The 18,473-nt window shown below is 40.3% G+C and overlaps 1 protein-coding gene and 1 pseudogene across 5 annotated transcripts in view; both read left to right on the plus strand.

The window, feature by feature from the left end:
* MAP3K7 (mitogen-activated protein kinase kinase kinase 7) overlaps positions 1–18,473 on the plus strand; it is an 87,298-nt gene that overhangs the window by 43,032 nt on the left and 25,793 nt on the right. For 2 of the 5 annotated variants that reach the window (XM_077487238.1, XM_077487240.1), the window contains exons 11-14: positions 1,657–1,813; positions 4,192–4,272; positions 16,317–16,384; positions 17,735–17,846. In XM_077487238.1, coding sequence (XP_077343364.1) covers positions 1,657–1,813; positions 4,192–4,272; positions 16,317–16,384; positions 17,735–17,846 — 418 coding nt within the window. The remainder of the gene's footprint in view (positions 1–1,656; positions 1,814–4,191; positions 4,273–16,316; positions 16,385–17,734; positions 17,847–18,473) is intronic. The other 3 variants (XM_077487239.1, XM_077487241.1, XM_077487242.1) reach the window with 3 other exon arrangements.
* LOC143990924 (5S ribosomal RNA) lies at positions 9,203–9,319 on the plus strand (annotated as a pseudogene).

The raw sequence follows: 18,473 nt of genomic DNA on the forward strand, positions 1-18,473 counted from the left end.
TTGAAGCTGCTTTACTACCAGGGGAAAAGTGTTTAGAAAAGCCCCAGTGTGTATAAAGCCTAAGTTCTTCTCCAGGCTTCCCATGTCTGGCTGGGAGGATGCTGCTGTCACTGAGAGCTCCTTAGATATAAAGGGGCTGTGCATGAAGCAGGTGTCCCCCCCCCCCCCTTGGGGAAAGAATGGAGCAGTTGCTCCAGGCAACCAATCAATAAATAATGTTGGTTGCTAGGGGCAACAGGTGCCCCCCTTCAGTCTTCCCAGCTCTGCACCAGGCTGATGCATATCCAGGCTAATTCCACCCTCTCTTGACTTGGGTCTGTGCACTGCTGCACAGGAAGCACCCCCTGCTTATCTGCATGCAGCCCCCAATCTCGGGCCAAAACTTGCTTGCCCCCCCCCCCCCGTGGAGTTTGTTAGGTAATGGTGCTGGTAGTCACATCCCTGGGCCTAGCTTAGGGAAATCATTCTGTATGGCTCAGCAGCTGCTGTCTCACGGAACCAGATTCCCTGGTGGATCTAGTGTGGGAGGAGCCCCGGGGGGCCTCTGGCTGCCCCACATCTACCCAAGACACATCAAGGAGAAAAAGTGGAGAGGATAGGGGTGGTGTAGCCGCCTAAATGCTCGCTGGTCGGTGGATGTCGTGCCTGGTAGGAGAGAGGGCACAGACACCATTGGGGAACCAAAGACTCCTATTTAAAAAATTTGAATCCCCAGCAAGTAGCTGGGGATTTGTTATTTTAAGGCTTCCTCCTCATACTGTTGCCCTAAGTAATCAGCAGGCAGGGTTAACATCCAAAGAGCATGTGCCGGGAAGAGGAGATGGCAGAGGTGCAAGATGGGTGGGGAAAGGCATAATAAGTTTTATGCAAGAAACATTCCATTGGTCCTAGCCATTAGCTGGGATAGAGCCAAATACACTGAGGGCATTTTTGAACTGCTATGCACTGAAAGTTTCTCTAATGCCTATGAAGGGGGATACATTTCTTCTAACCTAAAGGAGCCCCTTCATTAAAGTGCATTTTTTAGTTTAAATGTGAACTAACCCTTAAAGGCCCCCTTGACGAGAGCAGTCCAATCGGGTCTGCCTGTCTGTTTTTCAAGCGGACCCGATCGAACCCTCCATTCTCTTCTTTGGTGTGCCAGATGTAAACGGACTTGTGCCTGTTTACAGCCACCTACCTCCAATCAGATCCAGCAAAAACAAATGAAAGAGAATCTGTTCCCCTCTATCTGGCTGGACCAGAGGGCAGTCAGGTGTAAACACAGTCGATCCATTTACATCTGACTACCTATAGAGTAGAGTGGGCTGTGCCCATGTCCTCTCAGTATAAGCATCAGTGGACACAGCGGTGTCATCTGCCCACCCTGCTCAGCAGGGGATCAGCGGACACTGCTGATAACTGATCTGGCCCATGTGAAAGGAGCCTAAAAGTCAATCCAAGCTGGTTGGCGTTTAATAATATGAGTAAAGTCTTCCCTAAAAAAAAAAAAATTCAGGGGTCTTTTATGTCGCATCTATTTACTGTATTTTTTAAATTATTATTTATTAAATATCTTGTATTCTTTATCTTGTATTTTATATTGTATTCTTTCTCACTTGCCTAGCTAACTTGGGGTTTCTCTCCAAACATTTTCTCACAATAATTCCTATTTAGGGAGAACCAGGTCGCTTGAGTCTGCCACCCTCTCGAGGTAGCAGCGTTGAAAGTCTTTCTGATACTCGAGTTAAGCCACCTTCAATACTTACACCTGAGAGTAAAAGGAAGAGTCCGGACATGTCCGAATCGGAGCCAAGGATTTCTGCAGGCACAGGTAAATAGACAAGCAAATAAATACTAGATTCATAGCTTTGACTACTTTACGCAGGAAGAGTCTTTGCTTTTATATAGTAAAATCGTGCTTTGCTGTTGTGCTATGGTATCCATAACTTAGTAATGCTAGACATGTTATGCAACCATTTGACAGATACAGGGAAAGGTGCATTATTATATAAGGTTTAGTTGTAATTTGTTAGTATAGGAGGAAAGTGTTCCCAGTCATTTAGATCAGCTATGGCTGTTGCTTAGATCTCTACCTAAGTAGTAGCTAAGTACCTTTAGTAGCGAATATGAAATATTCAAATACATTTTATATTTACCAGATGAAAAAAGTAAATATTTTGTAACTATTTTTTTTAGCAGTAATTATAAAAAAGGAAAATGTAAACCTTTTCAGATTCCCATTCGATAAAGTAGTCAGTTTTCAAGCCAAATTGTATAATTAATACAATTTTATTTCTTGCAAAAGCATCTTTGCCCCCTGCTTCATTTGTTTTACATAGTCTGGTTTGAAAAAAAAGACACAAGTCCATCTAGTTCAACCAATAAAAGGAAAAAATTAGAATTTTTACAATCCCATATACACAATCCCATACCCTTAGTTGATCCTGAGGAAGGAAAAAAAACAGCAAAGCATTATCGAATTTGCTACAGCAGGGGATGAAATCCCCTCCTGATCCCTAAAAGGCAATCAGATATTCCCTGAATCAACTTTACCTATAAATGTTAATATACATGTGACGTAATTAGTTAAGTAACAGTAAAAATTGCTTGACTGAGCAACTGGAAATTTTAATCATCATGGATGTTTGGTTGACCAATGCTATATTTTAGTCTGAGGAATTCTTCGTAATGATGTGATGACCTTATCATCCTATTGTAAAATAGAGTGCTCTTTTTGTAACAGCTGTAATACCATCTTGTCCGTGTGCAGCAATATTTAACTAAACAGTCTGGAAACCTCTGGTTAAATGAAATGTGGTTATTTCAACCAGGGAAACAATGATAACACCCAGGTGTAATACAGCAGTGGGTTTGTATGGTTGGATGGTAGAACAGAACAAAACAAGTACTAAGCAAACTGTTTTATTATGGTACATGAAAAACATCTAATGAAAACTCACAAATAGAACACATAAAAGAGGAATAAAAATCGCAGTTAAAAACAGTGTGTCTAAGGCACATAACGACAATAATGGCAACCAACTAACTCTTAAGTGCCATTAATTTGCTATAAAAGATAAACCAACAGAGAAAAGCATTGGTGTAATAGCCGCATAATATCATGGCATAAATTCTGCAAAGTTCATAGAGAGGTGAAAATGGCAGCAGTGCAATGCTGCAAATAGCAGATATTTGCCAAGGTTTATACAACGGAGGAGTTGTACACAAAACTGGCAGCCTTATTCTTAGGAAAGTCTCAGGTTCTGTGGACCCTTTATCTTTTTCTACTGTGGATTATACATGTCTCACTATCAGAGTCCCTAATATAAAAAAAATCCCAGAGGTTGACTCGAACGCCTTTCGATATCTGAAATATTCATTCTGAGGGCTTGACCCATATTGTGTAAAGCAGTAGTCATCAGCCCTGTCCTCGGGGCCCACTAACAGGCCAGGTTTGCAAGATAACTGAAATAAATCACAGGTGTTATAATTTGCTGCTCAGTGATTGCAGTATTCTAGTCTGCATCTCCCTAAGGTTACACATAAAACCTGGCCTGTTAGTGGGCCCTGAGGACAGAGTTTGACCACTGATGTAAAGCAATTGCACAGTAAAAAAATTGCATTTTTAGAATACATTTATAAAATAAACTGTCAAACGCAGTCTATCAAAACTGAACATCTGATGAGAAAATAAGAGCGAAGGTTACCTTTAGTAAAGAAAAAAATAATTCTGAATTAGGATGTGTTGCTTAGTTCTTGGAAACTTAATTCAACTGCCAAAAACAAAAAGTGAAGGAGGTATCACCTCCTGAAATCTTGTTGTGAATGGGCAGGTATAAAAACTTTAACTTTTTATAAAAATTTTACTTTGTTGTTTTTGTGACTTTTGAAGTTTTATTCATATACATCACATCTTCCAGTTAAGGTAGTCCATAGATAACCATTCCAGGTAGCCTTTGTCTGGATTTACTATATATTTGTGTGTCCCGTCATGGCCTATTTTGCATGGTCATCTGTTTTTCTTCTTCTTCTTTTTTTTTTTTTCTTTTTTTTTTCTTTCTCTTTTATTAAAAGCAGATACTTAGCATGTTTCTTTTTTGCACGCACCTTCATTGTGTAACATTGTGCTGTACACTTCCATGCTTTTGTTAATTGTGTTTTGTACCACTTGTAGTTGTCTGCATGTGTATTGTGTATATGTTTTTGCAGTATATACCAAGTCTAAACGAGGCCACCGTAAAACTGCTTCATTTGGCAATATTCTGGATGTCCCTGAGATCATCATAACAGGTACTACAGAATGGTAGTTACACATCAAGCCTAAAATAATGAACAACTAAATGCCTTTTGCTCCAACTTGTGTGTCCAGTCTGCCCATTTTAGTTCTTGACCATGACTTCATCAAAGCACTTTTGATATACTATAAGTAAGGTAGAATACTTGCTGTTTCTGCTTTATATGTTTATGGATCTGTGAATTTCCTACACTTATCTCTTCCTCTGTAGTCTGCCATAGTTAAAACTGAGCTCCAAGCAAATACAAATAACAGGGACAGGAGGTATATGACAATAATTAATGCGCACACCCAATAATGAACAAATAACATATTTAGAAAAAAAATAGTGATAATTAAATGAAAGCCCCCAAGGGCTAAAGGTGCAAATGATCACCCCAAAAAAAATTTCACACCAAAAAAAATATATATGTTGGAAAAAAAGGTATAGTATTCATTAACATAAAAATTTACACAAGACCATATAGATATCTAGTTCATATGAATTCCGATGGGAGCTAAAAGGAAACAGTATAAAACAATGTGTTCTTCCAATGCTCTTGTGTCACAAAGTAATAAAATCGGTGCCGCTTACCAGATCCCTAGGATCTCAAATTTTAGAGATCAAACATGTCTGTGCAAAAGCCTGCCAGCAGGGATATTCTCCTGATTCCTCTCAGGGGAAAAGAAAACCTCTTAGGTGCAGCAGAATGTCCAATAGGTTTGGAAAACTCAGAGAAAAAGATCATTCTAACCCCCGAAAATCCTAGATGATCTCGTTGCCAGAGGATGAAAGCGGAGGACTTCATAGTGTAATATTTCCAGAAAATGTATTGAAAAATATAGCAACACTTACAGCTTAGAAATCTTTTCAAAACAGCCGCAGCTCTCTGATCAGCTGACTGATACGTGGCGACGTCAAAGATTAGTGCTCCATTCAACACATTTCCACATACAAGGCATCGACTTGGCCTCCGTTCCCACTCGATAATTGATGAAATGGAATCCAGTGTCACGAGACAAAGATTTTTACAATAATACCTTGACACCGTGTACATACCGTGACAAAACAGACTAAAGCTGCCCATACATGCGTCAGTTTTTTCTTTAGTGCATGAATGGGGAAAAAAATGAACGGATTCCCCCATCCACATATTTGGTGTGGATGCAGGAATTCTGTCCACTGTGTCATTGTATTGTGACAGCAGGGAGACTCCCTCATCTCCTTGCTATTTAGAATACACAAACTGAAATTTTTTCGGCTGGCCTGTTCGTGAGAATTCTGTTGACATATGAACGGGAGCAGCCATATATGAATCGAAATTTGCCCAGTTCCTGCTGAACCAGATGACTTTTAATCTATGGCCAGTCTAATATCATCTATGCATTATGCACCACTTGCTCCTTCCCTCCCTCAGTATCACAATAGAAGACCTAAAGCTGGGCATACATAGTTCCATTTTTTTTTTTGTTTTGTTCAGCCAGCTGGTTGAATGAAAAAACTGCTTCACCCATCCACACATTTGTTATGAATGCGGGAATCTCCTTGCTCTGTCATTGTATTCTGACATCGGGTCTACGGCGCCAAGTCCAAGTGGGGTATTGGCACTTCTATAATTACTGCAGTCCCTAGATCAGTGATGGCGAACCTTGGCACCCCAGATGTTTTGGAACTACATTTCCCATGATGCTCCACTACACTGCAGAGTGCTAGAGCATCATGGGAAATGTAGTTCCAAAACATCTGGGGTGCCAAGGTTCGCCATCACTGCCCTAGATCCTGTGCTAGGAAAACCTAGGTGGAAGTGGGCTAGGTCTGCTGATGCTTCTTCCAGTGACTAAGCCTCCTAGGAAAGGTGTGAATTGCAGAAGACAATTTTAGGAGCTTTCTTACACTGCAAGCCCATCCATTCTGTAATCAATTCGGAAGCAGACAGCATCAACAGGGGTTACAGGTGCCTATGGCGCTAGTGAAGTTGCAGGAAAGCTTATAATAAGTATTTCTTTAGTCTTGCATCACGGGACACCGAGCCATAGTAATTACTATGTGAGTTATAGTCCACTTTCAGGTACTGGCACACCCTAAACAGAAAGTTGCCTCCCTATATAACCCATCCCACTACTGGGAGTATCTGTTTTTTCACCAGTGTCGATCACGAATGAAGATGTGCTGAGCTCCTCTGGAGCAATCCTTGCTGGGGCTTGCTATGCAGCCTGTTCCATTCAGAGTGTCTTTTAGGCCGAATTGAATGGTACCCGGGCCTCCTATCCGAAGAAACAAGGTTTTGTCTGTAGCGCTTCTCTATTTAGAGGGGTTGGCCCCCGGGATCCAGTACTTTTGGTATTAAGACCATAAAGTTTTACTGGCGGGGTGTTTTTTACAGGTCCAGGATTGTGGGTTCCCTGAGGATACCCGGTTCCTGAAGGTTTGTTAAATGAACCCATCGTGAATGGTGAAGATTGGGTCTGTTGGTTTTACCACAGAAAACCCTGCGGCGGGAAAGGTAAGTGGAGTTTTTCTAAGGAATTTTTAAATTTTCTTATGAAATGTCTCCTTTAAAGTAAATGTTGTCATGCCACTGCGGGCTGTATGGAGCACGTACCTTCTCATGCTTTGCTCAGAGATCACACTGTGTCACAGAAGCAGCAAACTTTTTTTCCTCTGGCTAGCAGGCAGACCTCAGGTAAGTTTGGGGGGTTTTGCTTCCTCCAGACACCCCCACCTGAGCTGAACTCTTCCCCTCTTCAAGAGGCTGATTATAAGGAAGAACTAAAAACGAACGGCAATGCCGTTTTCTTTCACTGCCCCTACACGGCGGCTTGCAGGTCTTCTCCACGCCATCCCTCCCTCACTCAGCTGATCCCATCGCATTGGAGGTCCGTGCTTGCGCAGGGAGCCCGATGTGGGGGTGGGGCTTATTGTGGCATTGGTGTCCTCCAACGCAGTAGTGCGTTTTAAAAAATAAATAAAAACTTAATTTATGCTGGCTGTAAAATTGTCAGAGACACATAAGAGCAAAGAAGAGCATGAAAGAGGTTTTGGTGGTACAGGCATTTCCTATGTGCATCAGGCAGAGCATTAATAGCAGCGGCAGTAGCTGAACTATTGCTCAAGCAGTGGATGCGATTTCTTATGGTAGTACCTCGGCTTTGTGCATCCGGCTATGGTCAGAAGGGGGGCTTGAAACACCCCCAAAAAAGCGCTAAGTGTCTGTCAAGCTCTGGAAAGCCTACTCATCTATACAAATGGCACCCTCCCCTGAGAGGGGGTGGCTGGTCAGAGGGAGCATCAGGACCATGAAATGTCTGCAACTGTTTTTAACACTGCAGCTCGTGTGTATTTTATGATTAAAAAAAAAAAGTTTAGCGACTTTAATCGCATCCCAGTGTGGGTCCAAATGCAACAGATTCTCTTCCATTACCCAGGACCCTCAAACTGAGGAGCTAGGGGCAGGAGAAGACTAATTCCCTCAGGGGACTGTTGTAAGGCTGATGACTCCTCTTCTGATGTGTCGAATGCGGGAGAATTAGCTGTTCCAGTCCTAAGATTGTGCAATTTCTTGCCGAATGATCGCTCCACATTTATGTACCCTTAACTGAGTGTTTTGGGTTCACTAAAGCCTCCTCAAGCTGTGCGTGCCTTTTCCTGTCCATTCATTGCTGGAAAAGCATTTTTGTATCTGAGAGGATCACCCAGATAAGCATTTTTTCCCCTCCTAAAAAGTTTTCACACTTTATCCTATGGTGGCGGAAATTCACTAAGTAGGGTATGCCAGCATTTAACGCTGCTATATCCTCTGTGAATAAGTTTGAGTTGTCCGGCAGACAATGCTTAAATGCTTAGGGATCCAACGGATAAAAAGGCCCAGGATCTGGCAGCTTTGTTTGCAATAGTTGCTATGAGAGATTCTATCCTTCAAGCCTTGCATCCTTCGCTAAGCTCCTGGCTAGTCTTCCTTTTTGCAGTGAAACAGCTATTTGGGGATGTTTTGGATAATACACCATGTTCAGTCGAATAGGGGGAATTCTTCAGCAGCTCTCAATGATCTGGCAGGAAGAGTGTCGAGACGAATTGGGGGACTTCTTCAATAGCTCCAGGGTACAAACTGGAATTCCAAAAGTTCCCGTTTCCTCGTTTTCTCAGATCAAACATTTCTAAGGATCCAGAGAAAAAGAAAGTGATCATGGGGGTCTCCATGTAAGAACAGAGGTTCGGGTTTGATTCAAACCTCTTTTTCACAGTGCCAAATCCGAATGGACATTCTGTATCTCAAAAATCTAAATTCAATTCCTGAATATATCCACTCTTTTTTTTTTTTTTCCCCCGTATGGAGTCAATCCAAATCAGTTATCTCCATCCTATAAGGAGGAGAATTTCTAGTGTCAATTGACATCAAAGATGCATACTTCCATATGCCTATTTACTCGCTCACTAATATCTACTTTTCAAGGTGAAAAATCTTAATTTTCAGTGTGTAGCTCTGCTTTCTGGTCCAGCTACTGCACCTTGAGTGTTTACAAAGGTTCTGGCCCTTCTTCTAGCCATATTAAGGGCCCAAAGTGTAACAATTATGGTTTACCTAGTCTATCTGTTCTTGATAGACCAGTCGTAGCCCGCTTAGACCAAAGTATGGTCACCACATTCAACTACCTGGAATATCTAGGTCGGAGTCTCAACCTAAGAGAAATCCTAAAACCACGAAGAAAGCTTAAATACTTGGGTCCGATCATAGGTACACCCAGAAAAGGGTATTCTTACTCAGGGGCAGAAATCCGTGCCATAAAGGAACTGATTTAGGTGGTCAAAGCAAGGTGAATTTCTTCTATTCAACTTTTCATGAGGTTGTTCCTTATGCTCAGTTTCATTCGAGACTGCTGAAAAACTCTATCCGATCTGCTTGGAACAAAGGGTTCAAGCTCTACATTCCCAATGTGTCTGACTCCAAAGCCTACGGCCACATCACCCTGATAGCGCACAATCTGGTCTGATCTTGGAGGCTAAGCACGGTCGGGCCTGGTTAGTACCCAGATGAGACCACCTGGAAATACCAGGTGCTGTAGGCTGGGTGCGCCGGAGCCTCAGTTGATGGTTGATATCCAAAAATCTACTAAGGGAAAGTCCTTCCTTCAGTTACCTGAGAAGTGGTAACATGTGCCAACCTTTTTTGTTTAGGTTGGGGAATAGTCCTGGAAGAGGCAACTGTCCAAGAGAACTGGCCAATATCAGAAATGGCCTTGTCCATTAACATTTTTGAATTTCAGGCAGAGCTCTTGGTCCTGAGGGTCTGAACGTTCAGTTTACGGTATTGTCCTGCCAGGATTCAATCCGACAATGCCACAGCAATGGCCTATATTAATCACAACTTTGTGTCTAGCACAAAGGATCCCCTAGCATGCGGAACAGATGCCTTGCTATTCCCGTGGAATAGTTTCTCACTGATTTATGCATTCCCTCCTGTTCTACCTGTGTCCATGACTTCTTTGCAGGATCAAGCAGGAAGGGAAGTCGTTGATTCTTGTGACCCCCAGCGGGGGCCAAGAAATTTTGGTATGCAGAAATGGTAAAGATGGCAGTAGGGGACCCATGGTCCCTACCATCACGGCCAGACCTTCTCTCGCAAGGTCCAGTGTTCCATCCTACTTTACATACACTAAATTTAACAGTCTGGCTATGAAGACCCACATTCTGAAGAAACGTGGGCTGTCAGGATCAGTAGTTTCTACCTTGGTTAATGCAAGGAAGCCAGCCTCCATAATTATATATTATGGAGTCTAGGAAATGTATGTCTCCTGGTGTGAAACCAGGAGTTGCACCCCAGAAAATAGCTCAAAGGTAGAATCCTTGACTTTCTGCAGATGGGGTGAGAAATAAGGCCGGCCTTGAGTGCTTTCTAAGGACAGGTCTCGGCCTTATAGGTATTCAGCGACCACTTGCTTCGCATTCTTTGGTTCATGACTTTATGCAGGGGGTAACGCAGCTTAATCTCCGGTTGATTTTAGTTTTGTCGGCATTACAAAACAGCCTTTTTTTTTTGGGCTGATACGACATATTCCCTTGGTCCTTTTTTGACAAGGAAACAATTTTTTCCGGTAACCATATCTGCTGCAAGAAGGATATCAGAATTGGCTGCTCTTTCTTGTAAAGAGCCACATTTTTATTGTTCGCAAGGATAAAGGTAGTATTGCATCCTCGTCCTAACTTTTTACCAAAGGTAATATCAGGTTTTTGTCTAAACCAGGATATTGTTCTACCTTCATTTTTCCAGAACCCTGTTCTATGGAAGAAAAATCACTACATTCTCGTGATGTGAGAGCAGTCAAAGTGTACTTAAAAGCGACTGCTCAGATTTGGAAAACAAATGTTTTCTATGCTGCCTGTCCTCTTTTAGGGCCTTCAGGCAACACGAAGAAATCTACTATTTCTAAATGGATTTGACAAGTAATCTTTCAAGCTTGTGGCTTAAAGATGTAGTTCTACCCTCTCAAATCAAAGTGTACGCCTCTAGGGCTGTTAGTGCTTCGTGGGCAGTGCATCACCAAGCCTCCATGGCTCAATTCTGCAAGGCCGCAACTCAGTCTTCAATCCATACATTTATCAGATTATATCTGGTGGATGTTAGAAGACATGAGGATGTCACCTTTGGGTGCAGTGTACTGCAGGCAGCAGTATAAATCCTCTGATCTCATGGTGCGCTACTTTGGTTGTGTCTCCCTCCTCTCAGTTGGCATTGCTCTGGGACATCCCACATAGTAATTACTATGGCTCTGTGTCCCGTGATGTACAATTAAAGAAAATATATATTTTTTTATAATAGCTTACCTGTAACTTTCTTTTCTTTTGAAGTACATCACGGGACACAGAGGCCCCGCCTCTCTTTCTAGTATACGTGTGTATTGCTTTGCTACAAAACTGATACTCCCAGTAGTGGGAGGGGTTATATAGGGAGGCAACTTCCTGTTTAGGGTGTGCCAGTGTCCAGCACCTGAAGGTGGACTATAACACACATAGTAATTACTATGGCTCTGTGTCCTGTGATGTACTTCAAAAGAAAAGGATTTTACAGGTAAGCTGTTATAAAAATCCTATTTTTGTATTCCTGCTGCCTGTAGTCTATGGTTTGTACATTTCTATATTGTTTCCTCTGGGGCCTGTCTGTTTGTGGCTTGTATAAGAGCAGTGTAAACAGCTTTTTACAAAGCAGTGGCACAGCTTTCAGCTGTCTTTGTTGAAATCTTATCATTTGTCTTACTTCTGTTTGGGAATGTTGTTTGGGAATGTTAAAGACGGATCCTAATAGAAATGCTGTCAATTAAACAGTCTGCTGAAAGATTTGTTGAAGGCCTAATGATGCTTGCTACAACTTTTAATTATCACGCCTACAGAGGTCTCTATTTAAAATTCCCAAACTGAAACTGACGTTTTCTAAGGCCCCATTCCCACCTGAGCGTAGCATTTTCAGGCAGAAAGTCGTGTGATTCTGCTGCAATTTTGTACATGTCAAAAAGTCACCAAAAAAAGTAAAAAGCCTAAAAAAAAAAAAAAAGTTCCGGAACTTGTTTGAGCTTCAGGTGTTTTCGAGCTTCTGGCTTAAGGCGTTTGAGTGGAGATGTGAACCTTCTCCATTGAGAATAATTGATTTTTTTTTCCCCTCCAGCATTTTATAGCTTCAGGCTTCAAGCTACAAAACGCTCAGGTGTGAATGGGGCCTTAAGGCTTCAACAAAGCTTGATGTAAGCCTCAAAAATGCTATTCAAAGATTGCTGAAAGCTTTACAAAACTTGCTGTACACACAGCTGTTTCGTGAGCTGAAGAAATACCAGGGGACCAGTGTCATATAGTCTGTGCTGTTACACAACTAAGAATATATATATTGGGACTCGTTCACAGGACTGACCAGAGAATTGTAAAGCCAGATCGTTCAGCCATGGTTTTACGGCCTCTTGATCACATGTCGGAACAAGCGCATACAGCTGCTCAGCACTGTACACAGCGCAGCTTGCACATATGAATGAGCTGGTTATTGTACAGCGCACGACACAGGACTTTTATTCTTAGATCATAGGTTATATGCCACTAACTTCAGAGAATTGGACACTGGCAAAGCTTTGCAGGATCACTCCCTAGTGCAGTGATGACCCTTGTCACCCCAGATGTTGTGGAACTACATTTCCCATGTTCCAAAACATTTGGGGTGCTAAGGTTTGCCATCATTGCCCGAGTGTATCCATATAACCTTTGCCTACTCCACGAGGCTCCAGTTTTTAATCAGTGTTTTTGCATGACGCATTTCTTCTGTGAGATCATTTTTTCCTATTCTTTAGCAGTTTATTTTCTAACCTTTTGAATGAGAGGTTTATGTAGATCTGACTGCTTATTACCTCATGGCTTACTAGCAGTCTCCAGATTTTTTTTTTTTTTGTATTGAAATATTTCACAAGAAAGAATACAAAAATGATGACACAGAATGTGTTTCTTCCACAATATAAAATACGTACTGAATGGGTAAAAGGTCCAAATAGTTTTAAACATTTAAAGAACATATAAAAAGGGGCGTTCTTCCAATTAAGAAGCGTGTTTATTTTCTTTCTTTTTTTTTTTTTTTTAATAAACCATTAGCCTTTACAACCACTTTTAGGGACAGCTGCTTATCTGGTTAATTAAGAATGTTACTGGTAATCTAAAACTCCTTTTATTTAGTGACAATAATAACCTTTGAGATAACCAGTCATCCTTTTAATGCCACACTTTCTTTCTTTCTTGCTTTTTATTTTTTTATTTTTTTCAAAGCAATTCAGAAAATTCTTTTTTTTTTTTCTCTCTCTGAGATGAACACTTGGGACAAACACATAATTGGAGCAAAAAGTATTTGATTCTGATTGTTAATGTTTCTGTTATTAGTGGGTTTAAGCAGTGTTTAAAATAACATGCATGCCATGTTCAAAATAAACGTCCTCCACTAAACATGTTAATTAATTGCATAGCATGCGCTTACTGTTGTCACTTGCTATTCTTTGACCCCCACCTCCCTAATAATTGTGACTTCATTTCTCATTCCTTTCCAGCATGTGCATCTTGAGATTCACAAGTGCTTCTGTATCAAATTAGGAATGAGAAATATTTCTGTCATGTTTATTTCCTACTAATTTTAGAGCAGTGCTGTTGGTTGAGGTTTATGTACTGAGTGAATACTAGCATGTTTTGATTTTTTTTTTTTATGGCAAACGCTTAAAGTGTCCACACATTTAACTAGGACTGCAGATATCTATAATGCACCATAAGTGCCGCAGCATACCTTTATTGTACATATAACAGTGCTTGAGACCTTTATTGCAGGATTGCAGAGAATGTTTTTCTAAAGTTTAACTAAAACACAAAAATATAATATATTGCAGCTTACCAGTCCTTAGACGCTGGGCTGTATTTTTCTGTAACATTTGTTCTTCTTTTTTTCATCTGGTAGTCCTGCTAGCAGCACATACATTTCCTGCCCTAGATCAAGTTGGTGAACATATATAATGAAATGGTTTTTAATGGTATTTAGAACAGAGAAAACTGATCAAATACGAGAAATCAGTTATGTTGGAGTTTACATACACTTAAAGAAGATGCAATAATGGGTTTCAAAATGTTTGTATTCTCTTATGAATATTGGACAGGTGACAGTCTGGGCATGTTGTTGTTTTTTACAGTACAGGTATGTTGTGACACCTATAGTATCATCTAACTACTTGCAGCTTTATTTACTGTGTATAATTACATTGATTAAATGTGATCCCCAGCTTAATAATGTAAGCTAGAGGGCCTCTTTAGACTAGAAACAGGAATCACAAACTTGACTAAGAAAATCAACTGTGTTTATTTCACTCATTTAAAAAAATAAATATATATATATATATATATATATATATATATATATATATATATATATATATATATATATATATATATATATATATATATATATATATATATATATATATATATATATATAATTTTGCATTGTATGCTTGACAGATTTAACTTTTCTGCACTTTGTGTTAGATACCGATTCACACAAAATTTGAAGAAGTCCCCCTGGTCTGAATGCGTAGATGTGATGGTCATTAAAGTAATGCTTGAAAGTTACTGAATTGATATGGTTTCCTAAACATTATTTTCAGCACGCGCACACACACACACACACAGTTCGAATCTTGCCCAGTTGCTGCTGAACCAGCTGAGATTCGAGCAGTCTATGCCCGGCTTTAGGCTGGCCATACTTCATACAATTTTCTTATGCAATTCTTTAGATTTACCTTCAACTTGCCTTCAAGTAGTGAAAGGGAAATTGAAAGTATTTAGGTTTGACCATGTTATATGGTTTTGGTAAATCTAAAGGAAAATTCTATAATGTATGGTCAGCCTTGGTTATACAGTTGCAATACCCTTGAAAGGAAACTGCCACGGCAGAGTAGCAGCCTCTGAACCACTTGTCCAACAGCAGAACAAGTGTAAGCAGGTGTAAGGGTCAAAAAGTACAGGATTTGTGAGGGGTTTTTTTTAGGACAAACAAAAACGTATTTACAAATTTGATTTGAATTTTAAAATGCGTAAGTTAGTGACTTGGCACATCAGCTGCTACAGAGTAACAAAAAATACCAGTCCTAAGCATAGATGTGCAAAATTCTGTAGATTACAGAATGAATGCAATTGGGGGGGGGGGGGAGTATACTGCTCACCATTCTGACGTAATTAAAAACCTTGATTGGCAAGAGATTAATGATTTTTATACAGCAAACTACTTTATTGCAGCCCTAGAAAGCATGTAATCAAAATCAGTGGTTATCTCCCCAGTTAAGTTGGATTTAAGTTCATTCAAAGTAACCTTGGCTATCCAACTGCAAGAGAACCTTCAGAATCGGGCACATCCCAATGGATGTGGAAATCAAAAAGGCCAAACACTGTAAATAACACACCTATACACTCTCTGTGATGTTTCACAGAGAGCTCAAATATTTTTTTTTATGAAGAAATAAACGCAGTTGTTGGTGATGGATTTAAGCCTTTGACCTATCACTGACTGATTTATTCTATTTTATATTCTAATTGTAAAAGAATATCCTTTTGTTGCAATCATATTTCAAAATATGGCCTTCTGCTTTGCAAGATTGGACTGCATTTGGTTTTTCCACTATAATGTTTAGAATAAGGATGTTATTGTAGAGGGTAAACTGATGAGACAGATTTGTGGTCATTCTAAAAACTGTCAGCGCCTGGGGTGGGATCTACAGCAACTGTTTGTCCTACTGCTACTATGAAACATCATGCAGTTGTGTGCATTGTGAAGAAAGAATTCAGAGCATTGTCTCAGCTGTTGCTTGAAACCATCCAGGATTCCCTTCTGCTTACTGATTACCCTCCTTGCACAAAACACAAACATTACGTAATGCTTTCTGAAAAGAAAAAAAATGCTTGTAAATGTCCTTGGTGGTTTACACATTCTCTTCCCTTAGGCATATGTTGTGTTAAAATCTCCCTTTTATTGTAAGCATAGATGGCAGAAGTTTGAGTGCTGCTAGCAGATGATGAGCAGACAGAAGTGGATGAATACTATATTCTCTAACATACGGACAGCAAGATGTGATTTTTACACTGTAGTGCCAGTGGGGTTAAAGCTATTTTTGCTACAGGATGAAAGGAGACCTATGTTTGGCATTTATTCACGAAGGTAAAATGAAAGCAGAAATCTTTGAGGTTTGCTGTAGACACATTAGGTCAGCAGCCTTATCACGTAAGGTCCTGGAAATAGATGCCGTCATCAGCCCTGGACAGCAAATGCACAAAAGATGGTGGAAGAGAGAAGTGCCTGTTTGTGTGATAGGAGTGGTTATTGTCTAGTAATATAGTCTGTTCGCCAGTGCTTCTCAATTTGAAATGTTGCAGCTGTCATTCGTGCCTTGTGTCGATCCCTCGATTTCCTTCGGCCTCTGGACATGTACAGATTTCAGGCTTCCACATTTGCAACCCCACATTTGCATGTGAGGGCAGCATTTGGTAATTCATTTTTTGTTTGCTATCCAGCAGGCAACGGGCAGCAAAGGCGCAGATCTGTTCAAGACGTCAGCATTCTTGGAACTGAGTCAAGTCAGGTGAGGAACACTGTGATACCCTAGATGAATATGTTAATGCTTTTTCCTTTGTTCACCAATTATTTCATATTAATGTGTACAATTTAAGCTTTATATTTGTATGTCCTTTTTATGAAATGGTGTAAGGGGCAATTCACACCATGAATGCGCAGTGCTTTCCTGTGTGATTCACATGTGATTTGGGTGCAGTGCGATTTCAGTCCATTCATTTGAATGAGCTGAAATTGTGCTGGGACCGCATTTTAAAAAACTCACAGCAACTGAATCGGATGGTACTGCTGTACCTTGGAATCCGGTGTAGGCAAACACTCTGCATTTGGGGTGTCGTTGGGTTAACACTGACACCGTCTTCAGATCACAAATGCAATGCTCTTCGAAGGCATTATGCTGTGAACTGTCCCTAAAAGAAGTACTGATCATGTTCTTTTATGTAATCTGAAATTGTATGACAATGATGTTGGGCTTCCATAGGTTTCTAATTGGCCATTAAAATGTATTGTAAAGTCTTAAAAATTTGTATAACTATCCCAACGTAACCTAAGGCTATAGAGGCAGTTAGTCATAGACTGACCATCCTAGTATGTAAACATTTACCATCCCTGCAATACGTTTAGGTAAGCCTTTCCTCTGTTTTACATGTGTAAATTTTACAATATGGATAAGTAGCAGATAACAAATGGTATAATATACACAACAACATGTTTTCTTGCATCATGAAAATGTATTTAGGATTAGAGAACATATAGTTCTATATGGTTCTCTTGTATGGTTTACTGTTGGAACTTTTTTCTTTCTTTTCCTCCACATACAAACCTTATGTATAGCCATTTTGACATACATACCCTAACCATCTTCCTCTTCCTGTGTTTAATTCTTTTTTAATTCAACATTAAAAAATAATATTCAAATTATTTTTTAAAAATAATCTTTCTTCAGTAGGGTGAGAAAAGGAAGGGGTGAAAAGGAAACCAGCACAAGAACAGAACATAACAAATAGTACAGTTTACGGTTTCTGGACAGTTTAGCAGGTCTCCATGAGAAAAGCCAGTGTGAATGCAGGAAAAAACTTGTGCAACCCAGATGGCATCCAAAGAAAAGAATAAAAAATCTATAAAGATGCCAATGGTAGGCGTGTCTAGGGGATCGACGGAGTTGCCACAGAACTTATTTAATTCAAATTGATCTGCATTTCCCTATATTTTATCACAATTTTATCTTGCCATATGATTGCCATTAATGCCGGTTTGAATGTCATTGGCACTTTCATACCTATTTAAATGGTTATGTTTAAAATTGCTGTAAGCTGTAACCTTGTAATGATATATTTTACTCTTCCTTTGTGCGTTTTAGGAGAGTAGAAGTAGCAGCCGATCCTCAAGTCCTAGTGTGAGGATGATTACTACCTCAGGACCAACCCCTGACAAGCCTCCACGTGGTATTCCTTGGGGTCCCGAAGATTCAGGTAAGCAGATACCTTTACAGTCTGCTCTCTTGTATATCTGTTGTACTTATGGTCAGGAAAACGGCCCAATTTGTATTTAGGAAAAAGTGCAAATATACAGGGTCAAAAGCAAATACAAAGAAGTTTTAAAGGACAGCTGTAGTTTCCCCACAGTCAACTTAAATGTACTCACAGGTTATTTGTATATAACATTCCAATTACATATGGTTTGTTTTGCAGCCATTCACATTCTTCTCCCAGCTGAATAGCAGTGTTAACCATTAGCCAGGTTTACAGCAGGCTTCTATCAACAGCAGTTAGAGGGGAGACAAACCTTCATCTCTGAGGACACACTTCCTGTTGTACTCCACTACACTTCCGCCTTCACACTACCATGTCCCCATTCCTTCCTAGCCAAGTGGGTCCAAGATATCTGCATGAAATGTAAAGGTTCTCAGCAGATACCTTTCCTCTTCTGTCTTTCTCTCTCCTGTGCAGAATCATGGAACCAGCCAGCATTGATAATACAAGTGGATGGGAACGTAGTCTGGAAACGGAAGTATGATTGTTTAACCCAGCCTAAACCACACCTGGTTTCTGAATCTATTAAGGGGGGTTATGTGGACACAGAGAGAATTTATTGCCCTA

This window comes from Lithobates pipiens, unplaced genomic scaffold (genome assembly GCF_037356315.1).
Source record: "Lithobates pipiens isolate NorthernLeopardFrog02 unplaced genomic scaffold, aLitPip1_a1.2 Scaffold_18, whole genome shotgun sequence".
NCBI lineage: Eukaryota > Metazoa > Chordata > Amphibia > Anura > Ranidae > Lithobates > Lithobates pipiens.